This window comes from Carcharodon carcharias, chromosome 17 (assembly GCF_017639515.1).
Source record: "Carcharodon carcharias isolate sCarCar2 chromosome 17, sCarCar2.pri, whole genome shotgun sequence".
Lineage (NCBI taxonomy): Eukaryota > Metazoa > Chordata > Chondrichthyes > Lamniformes > Lamnidae > Carcharodon > Carcharodon carcharias.
In genome coordinates, this window is record NC_054483.1 from 74,423,291 (window position 1) to 74,440,289 (window position 16,999).

General features: G+C 41.7%; 1 protein-coding gene across 2 annotated transcripts in view; it reads left to right on the forward strand.

The window, feature by feature from the left end:
* Nucleotides 1-11,451: 11,451 nt before the first annotated feature.
* The window catches only part of LOC121289542 (G protein-coupled receptor kinase 5-like), a 272,949-nt gene continuing 267,401 nt past the window's right edge, over nt 11,452-16,999 (forward strand). Inside the window, exon 1 of one of the 2 annotated variants that reach the window (XM_041209047.1) lies at nt 11,452-11,705. In XM_041209047.1, coding sequence (XP_041064981.1) covers nt 11,654-11,705 — 52 coding nt within the window. In that variant the 5' untranslated portion in view covers nt 11,452-11,653. The remainder of the gene's footprint in view (nt 11,706-16,999) is intronic. The other variant, XM_041209049.1, reaches the window with a different exon arrangement.

The window sequence follows — 16,999 nt, forward strand, 5'->3', positions numbered from 1 at the left end:
TTGATTGGAAAATAGCAAATGTAACACTTTTATTCAAAAAAGAAGGGAGACAGAAAGCAGGAAACTTAGCCAGTTAGCCTAACACCTGTCATATGGAAGTTTCAAGAATCCATTATTAAGGAGGTTATAGCCAGATGCTTAGAATATCATAATGGGATCAGGCAGAGTCAACACGGTTTTGTGAAAGGAAAATTGAGTTTAACTAATTTATTAGAGTTATTTGAGGAAGTAACAAGCAAAGTGGATAATCTGTCGATGTAGCGTACTTGAATTTCCAAAAGGCATTTGATAAGGTGCCACATCATAGGTTGCTACAGAAAATAAGCTCATGGTGTAGGGAATAACATATTACAATGGATTGAGGATTGGTTAGCTAATAGGAAGCAGAAGTTAGGGATAAAAAGGTAATCCTTTGGGTTGGCGGGCTGTAACTAGTGGAGTGCCACAGGGAAAAGTGCTGGGACCTCAACTATTTACAATCTATATCAATCACTTGGATGAGGGGACCAAATGTATGATAAGTAAATTTGTTGATGACAGCAAACTAGGTAGGTAGGAAAGAAAGTTGTCAAGAGGAAGTAAAGAGTCTTTTTTTGATTCTTTCACGGGATGTCGACATCGCTGGCTAGGCTAGCATTTATTGCTCATCCCTGGTTGTCCTTGAGAATGTGATGGTGAGCCGCCTTCTTGAACCGCTGCAGTTCATGTGCATAGGTACACCCACAGTGCTGTTAGGAGGGGAGTTCCAGGGTTTTGACCCAGCAACAGTGAAGGAGTGGAGATATATTTCCAAGACAGGATGGTGTGTGGCTTAAAGGGGAACTTGGAGTGGTGGTGTTCCCATGTATCTACTGTCCTTGTCCTGCTAGATGGTAGCGATTGTAGGTTTGGAAGGTGCTGTCTAAGGAGGCTTGGTGAGTTTCTGCAGTCCATCTCATAGACGGTATACACTGCCACTGCTGTGTGTCGGTGGTGGAGGGAGTGAATGTTGAAGATGGTAGATGGAGTGCCAATCAAGTGTGCTACTATGTCCTGGATGGTGTCAAGCTTCTTAAGTGATGTTGCAGCTGCACTCATCCAGGCAAGTGGAGACTATTCCATCACACTCTTGACTTGTGCCTTGTAGATGGTGGACAGACTTTGGGGAGTCAGGGTTTGAGTTACTCACCACAGGATTCCTAGCCTTTGACATGCTCAAGTAGCCACGGTATTTATATGAATATTCCAGTTCAGTTTCTGAACAATGCTAACCCCCAGAATATTGACAGTGGGGGATTCAGCATGGTAATATCATTGAATGTCAAGGGGAGGTGAATGGATTCTCTCTTGTTAGAGATGGTCATTGCCTGGCACTTGTGTAGCAGGAATGGTAATTGCTACTTATCAGCTCAAGCCTGAATGTTGCCCAAGTCTTGCTGCATCTGGGAGTGGACTGCTTCAGTATCTGAGGAGTCGTGAATGGTGCTGAACATTGTGCAATCATCAGTGAACATCTCCACTTCTGACCTTATAATAGCGGGAAGGTCATCGATGAAGCAGCCAAAGATTATTGGGCTTGAGGAACTCCTGCAATGATGTTCTGGGACTGAGATGATTGACCTCCAACAACCATAGCATCTTGTTTTGCCCTCAGTATGACTCCAACCAGTGGAAATTTTCCCCCCTAATTCCCATTGACTCCAGTTTTGCTAGGGCTCCTTGATGACACACTCAGTCAAATGCTGCCTTGATGTCGAGGGCAGTCATTCGCACATGACCTCTAGAGTTCAGCATTTTTGTCCATGTTTGGACCAAGGTTCTAATGAGGTCAGGAGCTGTGTGTCCCTGGCAGAACCTGAACTGAGTTTTATTGAGCAGGTTATTGCTGATTAAGTGCTGCTTGATAGCACTGTCGATGACCCCTTCCATCACTTTTCTGATGATCGTGAGTAGACTGATGGGAAGGTAATTGGCCAAATTGGATTTGTCCTTTTTCTATATAGCTAGCTATAGGGAAATAGATAGCTTAAGTGAGTGGGCAAAATATTGGCAGATGGAGTATAATGTGAGAACATGTCAACTTGTCCACTATGGCAGGAAGAATAGAAAAGCAGTACACTATTTAAGTGAAGAGAGATTACATAATTCAGTGGTACAGAGGGATCTGAGTGTCCTGGTGCATGAATCACAAAAGTTTAGTATTTAGGTACACCAAGATTAGGAAGCCAAATGGAATGTTAGCATTTTATTACAAGGGGAATGGGATATAAAAGTAGGGTAGATTTACTGCAACTGTACAGTTTTGGCCTCCTTATTTGAAAAAGAATATAATTGCATTGGAAGTAGTTCAGAAAAGGGTCACTCCACTCAATCCTGAGATGAAGGGCGTGAAGAAAGGTAGAATAGGTTGGGCCTATACCTATTGGAGTTTAGAATAATGAGGGGTGATCTTACTGAAACATGTAAGATCCTGAGGGGACTTGATAAGGTGGATATCAGAAAGATGTTTCTTCTTGTGGGGGAGACCAGGACTAGGGGACACGGTTTAAAAATAAGTGATGTACCCTTTAAGATGGAGATGAGGAGAAATCTTTTCTCTTAGAGGGTTGTTAGTCCATGGAATTGACTTCCCCAAAAAGCAGTGGGGTTAGTCATTGAATTTAATCAAAGCTGAGTTAGATTAATTTTTGATAGACAAGGGAGTCAAGGGCTCTGGGAGGCAGGCAAGAAAGTGGAGTGGAGTTGAGATGACAATCAAATCAGCCATGATCATATTGAAGAGCTGAATGGCCTACTCCTGCTCCTAAATCCTATGTGTCAATGAAATTAGCGTCAGCTAAATCATTCAATAATTGAAGCTATTGGCTATGGATATGATTCCACGATATATTGTGTTGTAATTAATTATGATTTCCTGTGCCACAAACTTTAACTCCCTTGATAGCATTGCAAGGGTAGATTATTATCAATGCAGTGTATAAACATTTCAGGGCTTACTCATTCATTTATTACTGCATTTTATCATATGTTTATGTTTTAATGGATGGGGAAGAGTGTTTGTACGGGGGATGCAAAGGGGCCCTAGATGCTTTTGGTGTCTAATGACTCTGGAATTCTTAATTTGACTCTGGATTATGAAAGTGCTTCATTGAGTTAAATTTTATTCTGATATACTGAGGGTTGCAAAGGTCCAGTTAGGCTGTCTTGAACCCCAACTTTCTCTGAGAACTAGATTAAAGTTCATCCTAGGTTAATAGGATGGCAGTCACCTCTGCCTGCTGGCTATAATGATCTGAAGTGGAATTAATTTGGGCAGCTTTGACCCAATTCCTCATGGATGTGATCCCACAAAACAAAGTTGTCCAATTTGGGAGTAATAAGCACCAATTCGACAGTCCAGTCAAAAAAGACACAGATACCTAGTGTGGGAGTATTAAGTACCCATAGTGGTGCAACTCTTCTGGGGTTGGATTTAAGACATTACTTGGGTCAATGTAGAGGGAACTTTATTCTACATCTAAATGTGTGACACAACATCTAGCTTGACATTGACACTCATTGCTCAGAATAATAAAAGTTCCATTCCCAACATTAACTTCCCTCACCTTGATGAGAAACAAAAATAAATTAGCTGTTATTTTCTGTGGCTCTATTTTGTGTGAGAGAGGGATAGTTGGCCAGGAAGAATGGTTTGTGCTTTGATTGAAGGTTCCTCTGTTTACATCAGTGATTCCACTAAAGTAAAATTAAAATGGAAAGTAATAAGGTAGAAAGTAGAAGCAGATGAGTAACAGTGAGAACAAGGGAGATGGCAAGGAATATAAGTGTATAAAAGTAGTATTCAAGAAGCAAAGGAATAGTTGCATTTATATAGCACCTTTCAAGTTCGCAGGGGGCAGAACCTTCGGCTCGGCGAGCGGGGGTGGGTCCCGCTCACCGAGGCGTAAAATGACATGCAGTGACTTCGGGCATGCATCCCGCACATCATTCAGATTTTCAGTTCGCTGTGTACTCGCCGAACTGTCAAAGGCCTATTAAAGCCAGATAACTGTCAATTAAATCAATAAACTCAGCTTCCCGTCCAACCTTAAGGTTGGCGGGCAAGCGAAGAGCCCAGGCGGCCTTCGCATTTTTCATGGAACCTCAGGTTGGGCGGGATGAGGTTTCATGAAGGTTTTTAAAGGTTAAAGGTTTAAAAGAATTTTTAATAAATTCATAGACAGTTTCACATGAGGGGACATGTCCTAAAATTTTTTATTTTCCTTTATTAAAATTTTTTAAACTTAAACTAATCTCCCTGAGACAGCTCTGTGCCTCAGGGAGATTGCTGCACTTTGCGCAGGCCCTGACTCAGGCAACCCCACCCCCCTGCCCGCACAGGGAGCGCTCAGCACTTCTGGTGCGCATCACACTGGGCGAGCCTTAATTGGCCCACCCACGTAAAATGGCAGTGCCCAGCCGATCGCGGGCGGCAATCAGCTGCGTGCGCGCCCGCTCCCACACAACCCCCACAACGGGGAGAAAATTCTCCCTAGGATGTCCCAAAGCACTTTAAGGACAATGAAATACTTATGAAGTGTAGTTACTGTTGTAACGCATAAAACACAGCAGTCAACTTAAGCACAGCAAGCTCCCACATGTACCAATGTGATAATGACCAGATAAATTTGTTTTAGTGATGTTGTTTGAGGAACAAATAACTCCACTGCTCTTCTTCAAAAAGGTATCATGGAATTCTTTATATCCACCTAGAGAACAGGGACGTCTCAGTTTAGTATCGCATCCAAAAGACAGTACAATACTCCCTTAGTATAGCACTGGAATGTCACCTAAGATTCTGTAGTTACGTCAGTGCAGTGGGACTTGAAGCCACAACCTTCTAATGTGGGGGCAAGTATTGTACCCACTGAGCAATACTTGGCACACAGATGAAAGTGAATAATTGTCAATTTTGGAACCAATGTGAGGAGGCTGAGATATGTGTAGTAGAATGACAAAATAATTCCAGCAACAACCACATACCGATCCAATGAGCAACTGTGTAGATTATACGTGCGTGGTTAAGTAGTTAAATGCTTAAAACTGTTGTTCTCTCTTGCCTGTTTCAATATGTGAAATACTACAACCAAAATTCATTGGTATTTTTCTCACCATTTTATTTCTTGAGTAACAGTTTTGTGTGGATGACTGCCTTCCTACACTGCAAATGTAAAGTGGTTTGGAAATTCCTAAGGTCATATAAGGCACTAGTTAAATGCAGGTCTTTCTTTCATTCTTCATGGGACTAAGCTAATGCACCAAATCTCTTCCTCATGGAACAGAGCTGATCTGACACATTGTTAAGTGTCCAATGACCCCACAGGATGCCAGTAATACCACACCAGTCATAGTTGTGGTTATTCTGTATATGCTAACTCATGTTGCCTAACAACCAAAGTTAAGAATAAAAAATCATCAAACTAGGCAATAGGTTGATTGGTACCTATAAGAGAAAAGTCTAGTTAATGTTTCAGTTGGAGATCCTCTATAAGAAATCTGCTGATGAACTTTTGTATATTTCAGACAGTTTCTGCTTTTATTTCACAATTCTAGCATTAATTTTTATTTTTATCACTAATAACTGAAACCTAACATAATAAGTCTTATTCCTTTAAATAATTATTTCATGACTTCTTGGTAATTCGATGAGTGATGTTGGTTTTGGAAACAGAATTGCTTCCTATTTCAGTCAATCCCATCTCAGCCTCAAGCATTCTCATCTCAACCTCAAGCATTCCCAAGTCAAGTATATTGCAACCAATTACTGTATGAAAGCTCCTCCACTCTGCCCAATAATGTGCCTTAGTCCCACCCTCAGCAGGGTATTCCTTTTATGCAGTGAGACTTTTTCCTCCAATTTCTCTTAATGGCCAACTTTATGACCTTCTAAATTGTCAGTTTAGTACCATTTTAGACTCATACGGGTCCACAACTCAACCTTATTTTGCAAAGAATGCTTCCAGATGAAAAAAATGGAGATTGCAGCATCTGTCCAAGCTGAGTTCAGACTTTCTGGAAGTGAAAGGAAGAAAGAAACAGTATCTTATGAACACTTCCCTAATCTGCTCTGTTGGATGCTTTGATCTGCATTATTGCTCAACTTAACTTCCAATGTTTGATTCAATATGTATTGCTGTGAATGACTGAACGATATAATTGTAAAATTGTCCCAGTACTGTTTTTTTTCACAATTACTATTAGGTTTGACTAGTAATTTAGCTATAGTCCTCAAAGGACCATAAGCACCCTCTCCATTAGAGAGAGATGATTGGTCATATATAGCTTGAGGGGCACCACTCCACAAAGGTGGGGCATAGAGAGGAGGCAGGCCTCAGTACAGGGATTGTACTGGCCTCAGACAGCCAGTACAGGGATTTAACCTGCTCCATTGGCATAATTCTGTATCACACTTTAGCCAGCTGGGCTATTCAATCCCCATCATATGTTTAACTAAATATTAGTTTAAATACTGTAAGTTTAAGTCTTGGCAGATTTTCATTTTCTAAAACAGTGCTGACAAAATTTCTTTTAACGACCATTGAATTCCATGTTTCTCTGTTGAATGATTTTACATGCATGTACAGATTTTATCCTAATTTTAGATGCAATTAGCAACTTTTCCTAGCATCACTTTTTAATCAGTAGAACTGTTATCAAGATGCTTCAACTGTTACTAATAAAACCATATAAAGTCATAGTTATTTCTTTAAAATTATTTAGCTTTCTTTCCCCCAATAAATACACCAGGAACATATATGGTTCTTTATCACTTTGTATCAGTGGGAGGGGCTAACTGTTGTGTGCATTTGCTGCTCTGAAACTGAGCATTTCTTCAATGGTGTCTGGTGAGTGTCAAAAATCTAGTATTAACTATCATTGGAAGCAAGTAATTAGAAGTAGTTAACTGTACAGTAACTTGAATGCGCATTGTGTAAATTGTTGTCCATGCTTAGACTGATAAACTAGCAAGGGGAGAGGGTGGCATAGTAATGTCACTCAACTAGAAATCCAGAGATTCAGGTGAATACTCTGGGAATAGGGATTCAAATCCCACTGGAACTTAAATTCAGTTAATTAATAAATTTGAAATGAAAAGCTAGTCTTATTGACTGTTGTTTAAAAACCCATCAGGTTCACTAATGTTCTTACCTAGTCTGGCCTAGGTATGACTCAGACCCACAGCAATGTGGTCGACTCAAGCCAATCAGTTGCACCAAACCGCTGCTACAGGAAAGTCAAAAAGGAATGAAAGCAGACAGAACACCCCGCGTTGACCTAGGCACTGGAAACAACAATGACATGCCCAGCCCTGTCGACTCTGCAATGTCTCCCTTGATAACATTGGCTAGTGCCGAAATGGGGAGAGATGTCCCATTAATTAGTCAAGCAACAGCCAAACACAGTTGTACTCACTAAATCATATGTTCCAAACACCACCATCATCATCCCTGGGTATGTGGGACACACCAACCAGAGGTGGTGGCACCGTGGTATACAGTTGGGAGGGAGTTGCCCTGGGAGTCCTCAACATTGACTCCGAACTCCATGAAATCTCATAGCATTAGGTCAAGCAAAGGCAAGGAAACCTCTTGCGAATTACCTTACTGCCTGCCACCTTGTCACTGCCCCCGAGCTGATGAATAAATAATTCTCCATGTTGAATATCAATTGAAAGAAGCACTGAAGGTGGCAAGGGCACAGAATGTATTCTGAGTGGGCCATTAATTTCCATCACGAGGGGTGGTTGGACGGTAATACTCCTGACCTAGCTATCCAAGTCTTGAAGGACAAATCTACCAGACTGGGCCTGCGGCAGGTGCTGACAGGACAGCAAGAAGCAAAACATACTAGACCTTGTCCTCAGCAGTCTACCTGTTGCAGATACATCTGTCCATGACAATATGGGTAGGAGTGACCATCGCACAGTCCTTGTGAAGACAAAATCCCACCTTCACACTAAGCATACCCTCCACTGTGTTGTGTAGCATATGCTTAATGGGATAGATTTCAAACAAATCTAGCAAATCAAAACTGGGCATCCATGAGGTGCTATGGGCCATCTGTAGCAGCAGAATTGTATTCGACCACAATCAGCCACACATTACCTCATGGCCTGGCATATCTCCCAATCTACCATTACCATCAAGCCAAGGGATCAACCCTAGTTCAATAAAGAGTGCAGGAGGGCATGCCAGGAGCTGCACCAGGCATATCTAAAAATGAGATGCTAACCTGCTAAAGATGCAACACAGGATTACATACATGCTAAACGGTGGAAGCAGCATGTGATAGACAGAGCTAAGCGATCTTATGACCAATGGATCAGATCAAAGTTCTGCAGTCCTGCCATATCCAGTCTTGAATGGTGGTGGACAATTAAACAACTAACCGGAGGAGGATGCTCCACAATATACCCATCTTCAATGATTTGGGAGCCCAGAACATCAGTGCAAAAGACAACATTGGAGCATTTGCAACCGTCTTCAGCTAGAGGTGTCGAGTGGAGGATCCATCTCGGCCTCCTCGTAAGTTCCCAATATCACAGATGCCAGTCTTCAGCCAATTCAATTCATTCCATGTGAAATCAAGAAATGGCTGAAGGCACTGGGTGCTGTAAAGACTATGGGCCCTGACAGTAGCACTGAACAGTTATTCAGAGTCAGCTGTGCCCCTAGCCAAGCTGTTCCAGTACAGCTACAATACTGGCATCTATCCAGCAATGTGGAAAATTGCTTAGGTCTGTCCTGAGACTAAGATAATTGACCTCCAACAGCCACAAACATCATTATTTGTGGTAGGTATGACTCTAACCAGTGGAGAACCAAGAGGAGATGGTGGTACAGTGGTAATGTCACTGGACTGCTAATCTGGGGGCCCAGGTTAATGTTCTGGGACAAGGGTTCAATCCCACCATTGAAAAGCTAGTCACAAAAAGCAGAACAAATCCAACCTGGGCAATTACTGCCCCAACAGTCTATTCTCAATCATCAGCAAAGTGATGAATGGTGTTGATGACAGTGCTATAAAGTGGCACTTGCCCAAGAGCCTGCTCACTGATCTGTTTGGTTACTCAGGGCCACTCAGCACCTGACCTCATTACAGCCTTGGTCCAAAAATGGACAAAAGAGATGAACTTCAATCAAGGCAGTATTTGACCAAGTGTGGCATAAAGGGGCCCTAGCAAAACTGAGGTCAAGGTGTAGGGAATCAGGGTGAAAATTTCTTTATATTTGTTCATGGGATGTGGGCGTCACTGGCAAAGCCAACATATGTTGCCCATCCCTAGCTGCCCTTGAAATTAGTGGCTTGCCACAATACTTCAGAGGGCAGATAAGAGTCAACCTCATTGCTTTGAATCTGGAGTCATGCATAGGCCAGGCCAGGTAAGACCAGCAGATTTCCTTCCCTAAAGGGCATTAGTGAACCAGATGGGTTTTTACAAAATGGTTTCATGGTCACCATTACTGAAACTAGAAAAAAAAGTCCTAGACATTGCTCCTACAAAGTTGTACCTAAACTTTGTAAAAATAATGCAATCCCAAAATGGTTGCAAACTGATGCAAAGCAAGAAATGCAACCACAAATTTTAAGGGGAATAAGAAGCAAAGACTTGTTTAGGGGCACAAATGAATCAAACACATTCAGTTTGTCTTATACCTGTGACTCTGAATGGTGGGGCATATTAACCTGTTTCCAATTCCATCCCTGCACAAGACCTTTAAACAGGATGAGCTCATTGCTGGATTTCAGATTGCAAGAACGTAGGCTGATTTATGAGTGATGGAAATGCAGGTATCAATGACAACTAAATCTAAACGAAACAAAAGTTCCTCCTTTTAAGGAACGCAAATAATAAAGAGCTTAGCCATAAAAAAAGGAAACTTATAATCTTACATAATATTATTACCAGCATCCGCTAGACATTCCAGTTCCCATGATGCCCACTGGTTGTGGAAGGCCTCAAGCATACCAGTAGCACATGTTCCTCCTCCAGGGCCACCCAGGCTTGGATTAGAGAGGCAAGCAGCCAGTATGACCTCCCCAAGGGCTGCAACCAGTCTGAACCAGTAGATGGCCACCTTGACCAGGCCCAGGAGCAAGCCTCATGACTAGATTCCCCTGGCGCGAAGAGGCAGGGATTCCCCCTGCATCTTTGCACCAGGTGGCCAAAGATCAGGAACATGGATGAGTGAAGCCAGAAGTTGATATGTAGTCCTTCAAATAGTGGAAGATAGACTGCATCCTCTCACAATTACCAAAAATATGGATCAGAGTCTTGTCGAGGCCTCAAAATTACAGGCAGGCTGCAAGTCTATAAAATAACTTTAAAACAAATTGGACAGTTCCCTCATGCAACATTCTCCATCCCAGATCCAAATGCTGCAGGGCAGGATTTACGCACACACAGTTCTCCATTGGGTCCTTCACCTCCATTAGATGGCTAGATTGTGTGCTGGACTACCCAGAAGGAGGGCAGGAAATGGAAAGTGTGCAGGTGCAGCCCAAACAGGAAATCCCTCCAAGCAAAGCGGAATAACTTGGGGAGGAATTTCTGAGAAATTACTCCTATTGTGAGAAAAAGGGTCCTGAGGGAGGTTTCAGAGCCTCATACTGATGAGAAGTCCCATCCGAAAGGGAATGAGTTCAGGGTGCGTGAATGGCATAGTGAAGAGAAAGCAGACCCAAGTTTGATTATATCACTCTTTCACTGGGAAAGTTCTACATGTTTGAACAAGCATGGATGTGCAGAACTTCAGCTACCAGCATCTGAATATCAATTAAATGTAAACAGCTGAAAATTGACTGGCCTGTTGGTTCTCTTCTAAATGAAAAAAAGATGAAAAAGATGAGGTTAAAAATGTTTCCAAACAACCTAAATGCTTTAACTTTGACTTTACGTGGGCTTGTTGTTGTTACAATGCAGGCTGTGTAAATGAAGTTGAAGTGGTGTGAGATTTTACCTTTGCTGGTCCCTAAATTTCTTTTGGATGCCTTTGTATTGCATCAAATTGCCCTGCACAGTTTGAATACACGGAAAGAAAAATAATTTCGAATGAACACAACCAATCTTGCCTATGAGGATATAAAACGTGTTCGAACAAGGCATAGTTGTGGACCTTGACATCTAGCTAGCTGAAAACCAGCCACTTTTTGGGAGTGTTAAGTGGCTTATATTTGGGCTTATAAGTATGTTGGTACTATCTTTGATGATCAGAGCTCTTACCCTCCGCCCCAATACTGGAAGCACTGTATTGATGAGGGTTTTGAAGTGGTCCAGAGAAAGGACTACAACTCCCACAATGCTGGCGGAGGCGGCGGCTGCGCAGTGGAGGGGGCGATAATATGCGAAGTGGCGCATGCGCCCCCCTGCAGGCCGGGAGGGTACCCCCCAAACAGAGGAACTGAGAACATCAGAGAGGGGGGGGGGGAAGGGGTTGGGCGAGTTCGGCGGCCAGTTGCTTCCAGTCTATGTGTGTGTGTGATGTCCCGGTGCCCTAGTTGTATCCGACACAGCGGGGACACGCGAAGGGAAGGCGGGCGGCTCAGCCGGCAGTCTTAGAGACAGAGACAAGCAGGCTGACAGCAAGCAGGGGGAAAGGAGAGCATTTCCTGAGCCGCATATCTCTGCAAGTCAATGGAGCTGGAGAATATAGTCGCCAACACGGTCTTGTTAAAAGCCAGAGAAGGTAACACACACAAAAAGGAGAGAGGCGATGCGCTGGGGCTCTTACATTTGGTGGAGGAAGAGAAAGGCATTTGGAAGGGGGGGGGGGGGAATAAGCAAATAAATTAATTTTGCAATTAGAAAAAGGGGGGGGGGGGGTGAAGAAACCAGGAACACTTTTTTCATGACTTGTTGAGAAAGGCTGAGGGATTTCCTGGTGAGATGTAAATGTTTTACTGCGCGAGTTCTTGAGTTAATTGATTGAGTGCGAACAGCAGAAGGGCTGGCATTTACAGCAATGGCAGGTTTTGGTGAAATCACACATCCGTGCTCTACATTTTCACCCTCTCACTCCATTTTGACCTTTATTTTTGGGGGGTGGCTGGCGAGGAGGGTGGAGATGTGCTGTTATTTAAATTGAAATGTTGTGCATTGACATCACGTACTGATTTCTCAGTGTAAGAATCTTTTTTTTCGGATTGTGCAGCAACACGGATTCAATGCAAAGGAGGACCCTGACATTTTATCCAACCAGTGATACCAGATTTGTCTGAAATGATATTCTTTCCCCGCGTCTGTAATTTTATATATAATGTGCTTAGGTGTATAAATGCATATGTATTCATGTATAGAGCCTGCCCAACAAATCCAGATTATATATCAGATACTTAACGTGTGCAGATTATCGATTTGCTGGGTAGCTTGAAGGGTGTTAATTGACTGTATTTTGCCTGCGAGATCCAAGAGGGTTACGGTAGATGAGCGATTTGCTTCACATTTGGCATCTCTCAGCCGCATACAAGCGCGGGTTAACCATCTTATATTAAAGGTTAGTGTGCATTGCGAGGAGGAGGGACATTGGTATAGCCTTCGTGCGACTGATTTCCAACGTATTTCTCCATTTGCATTTTATTTTTTAATGCAAATCCACCCCTTTTAATGAGCTGCAATACGTCTGAGACAGCTAGGGGAAAGAGGCTTTCGTTGCATTACTATCTGTACATCACGTTCGCCTGGTGATGCACGTCACATAGGGGCTATCTTAACTACTCTTGTTTTATTTTTCTAAGTGAGGGTTTTGTGTCTCAAATGAATGAGGTCCAAAAAATAGATTTAACAACAATACGAACCATTTGGCAATTCCTGCAGTGAATTCACTGTATAGTGGTCACTGTATTTGATTGTGATACAAAGATACATATGCATATTTATGTTGCCCCCCCCCCCCCCCACCCCCAGAGGTTACATTTGTGTTACCGGTGTGGACCTATGGATGTTAACTAAGGTCCGATTATTTCCGTTACAGTATGATTTGCTCCTGTGGGATAAACCGGGATATTAAATCCTGTATGAAAGCGCAGTATTTTAATATCATTCGCGGAACATGCGTGGAGTTTCAATGCCAATTGTATGCATTGATTCAGAGGAGATTTTTGTTTTCCCTCTAAGTATGTTTTGGCTATTTGCAAATACGCAGTGCTTTGTGTAACCAGATTTGGGCAGGAAAGATTGGCATGAGCAAAGCCTAAATCGCTGTAGAAGAAAAGCCCGTCTGTTATGTTTAAATTCACGTAACATTTTAGCACATTACATTTTCTGTATCTGACGTTAGAGGGCACAGGTCTCCGGAAACTCCGATGGAGAGCTGAGGGATTGAAGTGTTTAAAGCATATTCTAGCTTTTGCGGTGCTAAGGGTGAAAGCGTGAATTTTGCATTGCTTTTGGAGATGGTAGGTATGCATATCAAAGGTCTTGAAGTCGGTCGAATTGTATGTGATGAGTGGGTAGTGGAGACTTATAGGCATTGAGTTTGTTTTGAACCCTCCTTGCCTTGGTGAAATCTGCAGACTTCAGTGAGCGTTAACACTTCAGGTTGTTGGTCTCTTGTACACCATATGTCTCTGTCCAGAAAATACATATGCATAAAAAAATGCCGGGTAAGTAAACATCAGAAGTTGTTAAAAACATCCATTCAATATGGCAACATGTGGGTTCTTTGATGTCAGACGAATGGCACAGCCTTCTGTCAGGGCTATTTGGATGGTATTACACACCATTATATTATATGTATGTGTATGCGTAGCTTGCTGCACCACTGTTCTGCCACCATGGAAACTCGTCTATGTAAAAGGAACTTATTGAAATTGTATTTTTTTTAAATAAAGCTGGCATGGACATAATAATTAGAATCACCAGTGGGATGTGAAAACAATTCTCTGCTTGTGACCTGACTTGACCTTCCCAACTCATTGAGACCAGCTCTCTAATGGAATATGAAATATATCTCAGGGACTAGTTTGGAGTAGCCTCTGTTTATTGAAAACAGGCTGCTGCCTTGTTTCTAGCTATTATGTTTTGTTTTGTCTCTGATCATTGAATTCCTTGGTTTGGACTGTAACATGCCCACATACATACACCTACCTTCAAATTCATGTTTCTTCTCTATCATGTAATAGGGCTTTTTTAAATCATATCCTCTTTTAATTAAAATGTGTCTTGACAGTGAGCTTTTGATATGGGCATTTAAAAAAAAAACATCCTCATTCATACCAGTCGTAGAATGTAACTGCACAGAAACAAAATAAAATCATGTGGCAAACATGCAGTTTTCCTGATAGGCATGGAAATAACAGTCTACCAATGTGATAATTCACAGCAGTAAAATTAAAATCAATAATTCATTATTTGTGTTATCATCTAACACACTCATCTGTATATAAGTAGAGGCATAGAGTACAAAAACAAGAAAATTAGAACAAATCTATATTAAGCCCTGGTTCAACCTCAACTGGAGTACTCTGACCAATTCCAGGCACCACACTTTAGGAAAGATGTGAAGGCTTTAGAGAGGGTGCAGAAAAGATTTATGAGAATGGTTCCAGGGATGAGGAACTTCAGTTACATGGATAAATGGGAGAGGCTGGTATTGTTCTCCTTAGAGCAGAGAAGGTTGATAGGAGATTTGATAGAGCTGCTTAAAATCATGAAAGGTCTAGTCAGAGCAGGTGAGGAGAAACTGTTCCCATTAGCGAAAGGATTGTGAACTAGAGAACACAGATTTAAAATGATTGGCAAAAGAACCAAAGGTGACATGAAGAAAAGTCTTTTCCCGCAGCAAGTGGTCATGATCTATGTTGCATTGCTTGAATGGATGGTGGAGGCATATTCAGTCATGGCTTTCAAAAGGGAATTGGATCATCACCTGAAGGGGAACAAAATACAAGGCTACTAGATAAAGGGTGGGGGGTATGGGACCAACTACATTGCTCTTGCATAGGCTGAATGGCCTCCCTCTGTGCTGTAACCATTCTATGATCCTATTCTATGTGAAATTGGTTGGAAAATGCCTTTGGACTTGGTATTAATCTCCTGTGGAATAAGTAGTGTTCAGTCTGTTTGTGGTGTACTGCCATCACTCAATCATGCAAAGAGTTACACTTGTGAATGAATAGGTAGAACATATCATCAAAGTATCATCTGAAAATATGGAGTTTTGCCATCCTATATGAAACTTGCTGAGTATTGTCATCCAGGCCTCCTGTTGCTTTTTTTATTAAACTTTTTTACTTACTGGGTTTGCAAGAATGTATTTTATGAAGCTACTTTACATATAGCTGTGCATTCATAGATTCTAAGAGGCCATTGAAAATGTAGGTGTACAATCTCAAACATTTTATGAGAGTGCATGTTCTCATGCATAGTTTATGAAGTAGCTGTGCTTCTTGACTGCAATGTGCCTTCAGGAGGAATGTGCCAGCAATTCAGGCTGCATGTTTCTGTGGTCTTGAAATAATTTATAGATTTTGTTTCACTGTTATTGCAGTAATACTGAGGGATGACTACATACTAATTGCAAGGAAGATTACGTTTGCAAATAATTCAAACTATCAGACTGAATTAATTTTGCTTATTAAATGTCAGCTTTACATAAATGTTGATGTTAAAATTTGTTTCTAACCATCAGCAGCAGTGCAGCTGTCAACCACAGCACCCTAGCCTCTGAGTCAAAGTTGTGGATTCACGTCTCAGCCCAGAGCCATGAGCATGTGTTCTTGGCTGATAGTGCAGTAGTGAAGGAGTGCTGCAATGTTAGGGATGCTGTCTTTCAGATGGAAGAGGTCCCATAGCACTTCAAAGAACAGTGGGTGAATTATCCCTTGTGTCCTAGCCAAGCAACTCTATTTGTGTCCTAACACCCTTGTGTCCTCACTCAATCAGTGCTATTTGAAAATTGATTATATGATTGTTATCTCATCTTGTTTGGGACCTAGCAATTGGCGGGTGCATACATTAGTGACTATACTTCACAAGTACCTAATTGCCTGTAAAATGCTTTGGGGTGACCTGATGTTATGAAATGTGCTATATAAATGCAAGTCTTTTATTAATTGCTGTTCTATTAGAATAAACAGGAATTAGAAAAGGGTAACAGTTTTCAGTTATATAATTCAGATATTATTTTGGGGAAACTAAATTAACACTTGCTAACTTTTGTTAAAAAATAGGTAATCTCCCCACTTGCAAAACTCAGCAGGTATTTGGTGTAAGATATTTGTAGGTGTTATTTGATATCAAGCTGCTGGGAATTACATGAGTGACTGTGGTGACTTAAAAACAGAAACTGATGGAAAACCTCAGCATGTCTGGCAGCATCTGTGGCGAGAAACAGAGTTAATGTTTCAAGTCCAATATGACTCTTTGAACTGAGGAGAGGTAGAAATGTGATAGGTTTTATGCTGTTGAAGAAGGGGGAGGGGAAGGGGAGTTGGCGCAAAAGAGAAGGTCAGGGATAGGTTAGATGTGGGGGAGATAAAATGACAAAGATGTCATGGAACATAGCTTGGGCAGAGTAGGTGTTAATGGCAGAATAAAGGTGGGTTTGTTTGGCATATTTTTGTTTATTTTGCCTACTGGAATTAAAAACTTGTGAAATAGAATATTGAAAAATAAAACTCATACTGTCACTTCATTGAGCCATGTGGAGTGCACTAATTGAAAGGGATGCTCTACATTACTTTTAGGAGTTCCCTGATCATTTCCAAATGAAAGGACATGGAGGAAGCCCACATATATGATGTAGGCTTGGTTGTTTCCAACGAGTACCCTGTTATGATGTTTTGTAGTAATTAGGTTGGTGACAACAGTTTATTTATGCACATGGGTATAGATATTTTGGGATCCGGTGGTATGCATTTGGGCATCCTTTCTTTTCATTCTTTTTTGCAGGAAATAAATTTAGAATGTTTGTATAAATGAAACCATCAGAATTGTGCAAGTTATCAGAAAATGGGAGGCATAATGCTTGGGCTACTGCTG